Source organism: Corvus brachyrhynchos, unplaced genomic scaffold (genome assembly GCF_000691975.1).
Source record: "Corvus brachyrhynchos isolate BGI_N302 unplaced genomic scaffold, ASM69197v1 scaffold14, whole genome shotgun sequence".
NCBI lineage: Eukaryota > Metazoa > Chordata > Aves > Passeriformes > Corvidae > Corvus > Corvus brachyrhynchos.
In genome coordinates, this window is record NW_008239110.1 from 7,550,568 (window position 1) to 7,559,943 (window position 9,376).

The 9,376-nt window shown below is 45.6% G+C and overlaps 1 protein-coding gene across 1 annotated transcript in view; it reads right to left on the bottom strand.

Annotated features, from left to right (window-relative positions):
• Positions 1–7,904, bottom strand: part of PPIL6 (peptidylprolyl isomerase like 6) — a 9,361-nt gene extending 1,457 nt beyond the window's left edge. The window contains 9 exon segments of the mRNA XM_008637929.1: positions 769–908; positions 3,206–3,212; positions 4,043–4,099; positions 5,474–5,546; positions 5,664–5,676; positions 5,678–5,708; positions 7,041–7,233; positions 7,655–7,750; positions 7,869–7,904. Coding sequence (XP_008636151.1) covers positions 769–908; positions 3,206–3,212; positions 4,043–4,099; positions 5,474–5,546; positions 5,664–5,676; positions 5,678–5,708; positions 7,041–7,233; positions 7,655–7,750; positions 7,869–7,904 — 646 coding nt within the window.
• Positions 7,905–9,376: the final 1,472 nt, after the last annotated feature.

Below are 9,376 nucleotides of genomic sequence, written 5' to 3' on the forward strand. Positions count from 1 at the left end.
GAGCAGGGCTACAGCGTAGCGAAAGCTCGAAGCAGCAGCGGGGCAGGGCAGCCACAGCCCGGCCTCCAGCAGGGCAGGGAAAGCAGCTTTTGGGGTCCCGGCGTTGCTTCCAGCAGGAAGAAAGAACGGCCAAAAAGAAAGAAGCAGCAGCTCCTTTCTCTGCAGCTTCTCTCTCCGGACGCTCAGAGCGAACTGACCCCACACCCAGGTGTAGACAAAGGAGTAGCCAGGCCCGCCCCACCCCCCTTTTTGTCTTTCTTAAGTACAGCTATTTGTCCCCTAGCAACATGCATATGGGAGAAAATTCCTTTAACAGAAAAAAAACTAAGACTAAACTGAAACCCCAACATACTGTTAAAGATGCTGTCTTTCTGCATGGTGTGGTAACATGGAAACTACACTGTGAATTTTTCTCTCTGTGGTAATACTTACATATTACCACTTACTTACTACTTACACTTTTTACACTTATTTTGTTCTCTTCCATCAAGCAAACTGCTGAAAGCAATATTCTTGTTTATTACATTCCTGAAAATCTAAAAATTTTAACAGGCTAGTCCTATATGTTAACCTACTGAGAACAAACTTCTAGTATTCATTTGCTAAAATAGTGTTTTTCAGCTAGTGAGGACAGAGCAGAGCCTGTAGGTTTTGTGAGATGCCTCCCTGTCTGTCAGGGCCCACCTTCAGCTGACACTGAGCTCTGCAGCCATGAGTTTGTAACCTTTGGTCCTGGACATGCCCTGGCAGCTTCCTTAGTTTTGCCATATGGTTTTCTAGCTTGAGCAATATATTTCTTGTCCAGGTGGGGAGCTGGCTGGAAGGTGATGTGGAACTGCAAGCTGTTCCTGTGGCGACTCTTGCTGGCCATCCCTAGGATTCCTCTTCCTTTGTGATGGATGGAGAAGCTTTCATCCAGGGAAAAAAAAGAGTTGGGGGATGACGGGCTGCAGTTCTGTTGCTCCGTTTGCTGCTATTCACAATAAAAGTCCCTTTTACCAGCTCCTTCAAGCTCCCTTTCCTCCTTTCACACTCACCTTTTTCCTTTACCTCAAAGGTTTCATTGAGTCTTATCAGCAAAGTCTGGTTTAAATCCATGTCTTTTCTGGAAAAAGCTTCCTGCTACTGTCAAGTGCTTAAGCCAATAAAGAAGCTAATGAAAAAATACCCATAAAAAACAGCACTCTGGATCCCTGTTTTTGGTCTGTAATGACTCTTGCCAGATTAGTTCAAGATTCTTATCATGGCAGTTCCCCATGCCTGCTTGTGATTATTCCCATTGTATGGATGAGGAAGGTAGGAGGCAGAGAGGATGCTCCAAGCACGGCCTCTGCTCTGCCTCCCCTCATGCCGCTGCCAGTGGCAGAGGACAAGATTCCCATGAGCACAGTCAGGGCTGTGAGGGCAGGACATGGCTGGCTGGGCTGGGATACCCAGCTGCTTCCAGGCCTTGGCAACTTGCACAGGAGGGCAAACAGAATACTTCTTTATCTAAATAAAATGACAGAGCTGAATAAATGGAGAGCAGATACTGAGTTAAGGAAGCCAGGGTGCTCCTAGAGTAGAAGTTGTTTTTCCAGGGTGAGGAGAGGAGGCAGGCGATAGGAATGAGAGCTGTGAGGAGGTGAAGAGGATCCTCCATGCTGGCTGAGAAAGGACTCATGAGAGAAGAAATCACTCTCAAGAGTGACAACTGGGGAGAAGCAAGCATTAGGTATGCTTGGGTTTGGGAAAATATGGCAAGGACTTGACTCCTTTTCTCTGGAGAGGAGGGAGCCTGGCTTTGAGGTGGGCAGGGGGGTCCACTGATCCTGTCATCCTCCATCACCATCTGACCTGATCACACTGAGCAGTCAAGAGCCCCATCAAGCTTTCAACAAGCTTTAAGGAAAATGAAAAAATATTTAGGTTTTATTTTTCTCTGATTTTTTTTTTTTTTTTTAATTCTTGTTACCTTGTGTGAGAGCCTTCCTCAGAAACTGATTCATAAAAATGGTAGTTAAATTTTAGCTGAACAATTACTCCCTGACTGCTGCCCTGTGGCTTGCAAAATTACTTCAGCAGACTAATTTTGGAGTGGGATGCTTTGTCCTTTGACACAATGCTCCAGTACAAGCGATTCTGTGTAATTGCCTCAGTCCTTTCATCTCATTACAGTAAAATGAGGTTGTGTCCCATTAATTCCAGCAGGCACTGGTTGCAGTGCCCAGACACATGCCAAGCACGGAGTCTCCCAGAACATTAGCAGCTGACAGAGGCATCTCTCACCCTTTTCAGGTATCGAAGATGTTTGTCCTCTGCCCTCAGCGTAAAGTAGTTTTGTGGGAAGTATCGGGAAAGCAATCTAAGCCTTAAAATAGAAAGGCATACCCAAGGGAACACCTTTCTCAAGGGTGGAAAGGAACTTCTAATTAAAGAGGGGGAAGGCAAGAAGTAGCAATCTCCTCCTTTAATGCATCAACACATGGAGTATGTGCAATATGGATACAAAACTCTTGCAGGGACACATTCAAGGTTGACTGATTCCAAATTAAATCCAACTTTAAATTACTGAAGCAATTTTTGGTATATTGTCCCCTTCCCACATGACATGGCAGCTTCTTTCCTTAGTTGGGAAAGCACAAGCTCAGCCTGGAGGAGGATGATGGAGCTGGAGTAAAATGGTGCATGCAAGCTGCCACAGCTCCCCTGTGTGCAGAGGTGCTTGTGTACATGCAAACTTGTTTCTACCTGACACGTAAATTAAGTAAATCTACGGGTCATAAAAAATGACAATTTCTACCCAAAAAGAAGGTGCAAGAGGTACAAGATGGGCACTAGCACAAATCCACTGGATAACATTGCTGGAAAAGAGTATTCACAAAATTTTAAATGCTTGGTGACACCCACCTTGCAAACAATTTAACAGCCAGTCCTATTTTTTTCCAATACCAGCTTATGTTCTCTCAGAGATGTGTGTGCCCTGAGAGCCTGGGCTTGCTGCTGTTCCAGGAGCTCCAGCATCAAAGAAGTGGCTTTTGCCTTTTCCTGTCCACTCCAGAAAGCTCAGAGCATTTAGTGCCTTAAATCCCACACACCAGGCTTCCACCTCCAGCAGCTTTCCTGTTCACCAGTGCTACTACATTTTGCTCCATCCAACCTGGGACCTTGAGGTGAGAGCAGCTTCTCCTCAAAGGCAGGCTCTTCAGCATCTTGGGAAATTAACTTTTCAGCTGCACTAAGCATTTCTGATTTCAGTGTTGGCTGCTGCCCAGCCTGCTCAAATGGTTTGCACCATTGACAGTGGGAAAGCTTTTTATATAAGGGAACGTAAATAATCTTCAAAAGTGCTTTACCTGTCATAAAGTGTCTTAGTCTAGCATTTAGTCAAAACCGAAAATCCCAATGTCAATTATATGGGTTGTTTTTCTTAAATATTAAAAGTTAGAATGTTTTTCTTTGTTTACATTTTATTACTTTATACAAGTATGAGGGAACATTCTTGGTTAAACTTAGGTCATATTTGTCATTTTTCACCTTTCAGGGTTTTATATGAGATTCAGAGCTCCCACCCACAGAGTTGAGACTGCTGGCAGTAATGCCTGTTGTGTGCCCAAGCCTGAAAAGCTGCCTGAGGTCCAGGAATTCTAGAGTTAAAGCTGACTTACTTCTATTACTTTCAATGCATTTAAACAGGTGGTAGGTGTGCCTGGAGATGTGTAGCTAATCCACTTCTGCATTTCTAGGGTCCTGTCCCCAAAGGGGAGTATTCGAAGTAGGCAGTGGGTGACCATCAGCCCTCATTTAGGCAAGGACAAGGGGCTGGTGGAGCTGAGCTTCAGGCAGGGGACGTAAGAGGAAGGGGACAAGGTTACAGATCAAAAAGTTTTCTCACTAAAGCAGTCTGCTTGTGCTTATGCAAGCAGATTCTGACTGAAAACCAAACCTTTTTGCTTTAGGGAGATGAAAAGCAGTTCCCAGCTTATTATGTGAATAAGATCAGAACAACTTGATTTTTGTGGAAATTCACCATTTGCACAGTCAGATAGCTGGGGAGACATACCTTCAAAGGTAGGACCATAAATTGACTCTCCTTCATTTCCTTTTCCAGTTATGGTATCTGCAGGGTTGATAAAAGTAATCATCAGAGTATGGTTATCACAGGCATTTATCACCGGGTTGTTGGTGAGCTGCTCAGCTGAGGTCAGAGACATGGGCTGCACATCAGCCTGGGGGAACAACTGCTTCCATCTCTGTTTCACTACTGGAATTTTGACAGAACTTTGGGAAGAGCCCTTCTTCCATTCCAGGAGACAGTGTCTCTAGGAGCTATTTCATGCAGTGTGTTTAATTGCTGCTGCTCTGAGAAGGGCCAGCATCTCCTGCTGGGAGAGCTATGGCAATGGCAGAGCTGAGCCAAGGAAGGAATGCCCCGAAAAAAGATGACTGTCAGAGGGATTAGGGTTAGAAGAAAGAAAGATGAAAATGCAGCTGTGATTTTATGGTAAGGTAAGGCCACTAACTTGTCTAAGAAAGGAGAATTGATAAGAGTGAAATTCCTATTCAGCTGAATGAGTGAGGCACTAAGGAAACTGATGTATCTTTTTTTTTTTTTTAATAAGTCTAGTTTTGCTACATTGTTTAGACATTATCAGGTTATCATTAGTCCTCTACAGTAGCAAGCTTGTAATTTTAGATTGCTTTTATGGACTACATAGATTTCTGCATAGTTATTCATGAAAAGCATATTCATAGTATAAACCTGAAATGTATTTACACACATTTGGAGCAAGGCAAGAAGTATGGGTAGGTAAGATGTGTGATAGAAAAAAAGGGAGTAACAAAGGAATTGCCTTCTGATATGCCTTGCTATCTTGACCTCCCCGGGGATGCCAGGTGGGCAGGCTGTGTGACCCATTACTCGTGGTGCCTTTTTCCTTGGGGCCATGCTCAAAGCATAGCACTGGAATTCCGACAACTCACCAGCACGCTTGCAAGGGCTCTGGCACTTGACTAAATGCCTTTGTAAATTAACCTCTTTAAAAAACAAATAATATACTTCCCTATGGTTAATTTTAGTTTTCTCATATTTCCAATTAGTTTCATAATTGCTTACCAATCAACCTAATGGAAAATAGTTTTAATGTTTTCAGTTAGTTTTCCTAAATTCTTTTGAAAGGGTCCTGGATAATCAAAAGAATAAATTACTCAGACTTTTCCTATGTTTAGAAAACAAGATGTGAAAAGAGAAAATGTTTTCTGGTTTTATATATCTATATATGCATATGTACATACACATATATACACACACACACATATATATATGAATTAAGAGATTAGCATTGTCCTGGAGTTCAGGTATGTTTCCATAGATAAAGACTGCTATTCATGCGGATCACAACACCACCCCACCTCCTTGTCTTGTGCTGTAACTCTGTTTTACGCAGGAAACCCACCTCCCCCTTGGACCTACTTGTTTTTCACTAGGCATCACAGAGAGAGTTTGCTCCGCTGGAGCACAGAACCTGGAAATTCTCACAGGTTCTGGGACATGCATCCGAAAAGACCTGCAAAAGTGAGAGGAGGAAAACACGTGTGAAATTCCCAGCTGACAACATGTGAAATTCCTAGCTGAAGTCCACTGGCCAGATTCCTCACTTTTGCTTTTCTCTTCTGTAGTTTACCTCGAAGAGCAGCCTCCTCAATGGCCATTCCTATGTACACAAACACTGTTTAAAGCAGAAAAACAAATGCAGTGAGGGAAAGGCCAACTCTCTGTGCTGCACTCCTTCTCTAAGGCAGGCCAGTGGGAATGGTGTCCTGGGTTGCAGTGTATTCTATAACCATCCTCATGAGCTGTTGAAACCAGGTGGGGCAGTGTTTCCTTGCCTCCTGCCCCCAGACCATCTTGCTGTTAATCATCATTGTCCTGCCGCCTGACTCAGAGATAACTCCCTCCGGACTATCTTCTGTTAATGAGCCTAATCAACACTTGGCCTCATGACTCATTACCCCATTGTGAGATGCTCCACCCAGAGGGAGGAGCCAAGCATCCCATCGTGGATGTAATCTGAGATTCTGAACACCACTGACAACCTTTCCCACTGGATTTCCAGGGGAAAGGAGCTATGCAGCCACCACTGGACCTCCTGAGGAAGAGCAGACCCTTTTTCTACAGGATCACCGCTTCAGAGGACTGTAGCCACCATTCTACCAGACTGCTACCACCACCCTGACTAACAGGGTGTCAGGTTTTATCCTGACTCTCAGTTTGAACTAGTGTTTTCTTTTATTTTTTTCCTTTTCTCTAATTTCCCCATTAAATTGTTATTCTGACTTGGTGCCTCCCACTGGTTTGTTTTCAAACTAGTACAAATGGTCTCAGAAAATGTCTGCAGGATTGTCAAGGAACAACAGAATCTCTATGGTTTTGTTTAAATAAAAAATTTTTTTAAAAAGAGGGTGTTTTACTGCATTCTGGGCAGAAATAATCCCCCAGAGTGTGCTAAAGCAAGCTACTGGGCAGGGCCTGGTTCTTTATCATGCATTTATTTACATGTTTATTGCAGCTGGTACAATAGAGGCAGGAATATTGGTCACCCTGCCAAAATGGACATTACTTGCTCTCCCAGTCAGACTGGTATTTTGCACCTCACACCACCACAGCGTTTCAGGGGGGCCTTGGCTGGGAAAGGAGGGATTTGGCAGTTGGGCTTTTGGTACCCAGGAATAAGGGTACCCAAGAATTTTGGTACCCAAGGGCTCATTTGGTAGCAGCATAGTCAGCACAGTTACACTTTTGTCTGAAGCAGTCGGTGCAGGTCAGGCATCTGGGCTAGTGTTTGTCCCTCCAGGGCTGCCAAGAGCCATGGAGACTCTGCCATCCTTGGCAGGGGCTGCTCCCCATCAGCCTCTCCAACCCTGCCATCACAGGGCAGAAAAACAAGAAAGGTGCCACAGCTGCCTGTGCTCACTTTTCTTCCTTCCCACGGTATCTGCCCTTTCCCTAGACAACCTCCCCAGCTCCTTACAGACCTCGTGCTCCTGTAAAGCAGTGCTACTTGCCTGGCTGTTTTTCAGGTATTTGCTGTATAGATCCTCAGCAATTGCTTGATAAAGTGCCTTGGGCCTAAAGTCTCAATAGTCCCACTCATGGTAAGGCAACTTGAGCAGCTCCTTCTCATTCCCCAGCACTTGGCCATCAATGAGGCACATCACCAAGGAGGTATATGGACACACCTCAACTCTCAGTTCCTGCATTTCAGAGGGACAGCAAGGCCTCCAGGGATTAATTACATACTTAGTGAAGAAACAATCATAATATCCACCATAGGTGAAGTGGCCTGTGGTATTTTTATGCCTTTGCTACTTAAACCACAAATCCCACCAACTGGAACAGACTGCTCAGCAGCTTTCAGCAAGGTGTGCCCTGAAGGTTTGGATCCTGCTGCTTGGGAAATTATCATGCTAAAAGTCGTCTGGGTGTCATTTGGGGGATAGCTTGGACTGAACAGGGAAAGCACCTGGAGAGCTCCATCCTGCCTTGAGAGTCTGAGGACATAAAATATATTGGGGTGGAAAAGCTCACTTGCAAAATCTGCAGGTGGCACTCACAGCTGGGAGAGGCTGCAGCCCTGGGGAGAGGACACAAACAACCTGACGATGCAGGAGTTACCTGCTTTTTCTCCTATAAATAGTCATGTCATGCAGATTCTACTAAAGGCTGTATTACAGGATCTGCAAACTTGCTTGGAAACTTCAGCTTCAGAAACTGTATTTTCCAGGTAAGGAAAAAAAATGGGCCTACATGTAGTTTAATACCTTCCCGTACCCTGTCCTATCACAGCTTGTACTTCCCTTAAAAACTGCAACCTAACTCACCTTCTAACCCAGTTATTGCCCTCCACACCTCGTGCCTCCGGCATAATTCCCAATACTTGGATAAGTGCATGCAAAGGGCTCTAAATCCCTGTTTGCAGGGATTTAGAGGTAGTGGGTGTCTGGTTTTTCTCTGAAAAACTGCTTCACAAATATTATTCAATTACACTGGTACTCCCCTCACCCCTCCCTGCCATGTGAGAGAGATGTAAGCGGGGAGATATTCAAAGATGTTGCTGAGCATCACCAACTGCACTTTTGCATGTCCAGGAGATTGGGTGCAGGGCCTTGGGGCAGGTGAGTGCTTGGTGAAGGCTGCAAGGTGAACATTTCCAGTCCTTGTTGCTTGTACCGTTGCCTCAGAAGTGAGCTGCTATTTAGATATGGGACATTCCTGTCTATCAGCTTAGCCTCACCTCCACATGGGCTATGGCACACAAGCACCACAAGCTGTGGCCTAAAGCCAGCTGGGCTGGCCTTAACATAAAGCAAAGAAGTGACTCTGTTCATCTCATGGTCCCTGTTGCTATGGCTGGGATGGTGGCTGGAATAAAAAGGAAAAAAGCCAAGAGGCACACACCCCTGCAGCTATCAGCTTGGCTTGCCCTTAGGGCTGCTGATAGATGGCAGAGCTTTGTCAGCTGTAACTAATGCCCGGGAATGAGCCTGGCAGACAAACCCCTACAGGCTAGGAGGGCAGAAAGGTCAGCATTGTGCACCCTGAGGTGGGCTGTGTGTTGTGCCTCTGCCACACAGCTGAGCTTCCAGGGAAAGCCTGCAAAAACCCCATGAGGTTTGCAGCTTCTTGCTTTCTCACTTGCACTGCCAGAGCTGCATTAAGGGATTTGCTGTAAGATGCTGAGCTGTGATATGTGTGACATCTCGTACAACACTGCACAGCTGTAACATTTCTTGGAGGTGTAGGAACAAGGAGGTGAGGATGATGCAGTGCAGACCCCTGCCCTGAGCAGCACCAAGCCAGAAGTCCGTAAAACCTCAGTGCTGGTGCCTGCACCTGGCAGCAGCAAAGAAAAGCAGAAACATGAAGTTTGGAATATTTTCTTCCCAAGAGCTGATGCCAGGTGCAGGCATTTCTCTTTTTATTTGCTTCAAGCCCACACCACTCCCTGCTCCTTCCAAACTGGTACTGGGGCTGAAGCCCAGGGGCTCCTTCTGCCATAAACCTGGCCACATGGAAAAACAGGTGCTGGAGCAGCCCCACCACCATCACTACCACAGGCACCCACCTGCCCGTGGCAGTCTGGCCACCATGAGTTTGAGTCTGTCAACAGGGCCCAGCTCCATGGGAACACCAGACACCAGCCCACACCCTTACCCTGCATTTCTAAGCACTTCCCAAGCCTAATGTAAGCAGTTTTCTATTGGAGGTCAGAAAAGGCTCCAATATCTGTTTTCCCCTGAAGGAAGGAAAACCGGGTTACACAGAAAGCATGTGGCAGAGCAGAGGACTGAAGCCAGCTCTTTCCAGAACTTTTGATGGATGCTGTCAGGAGCACTG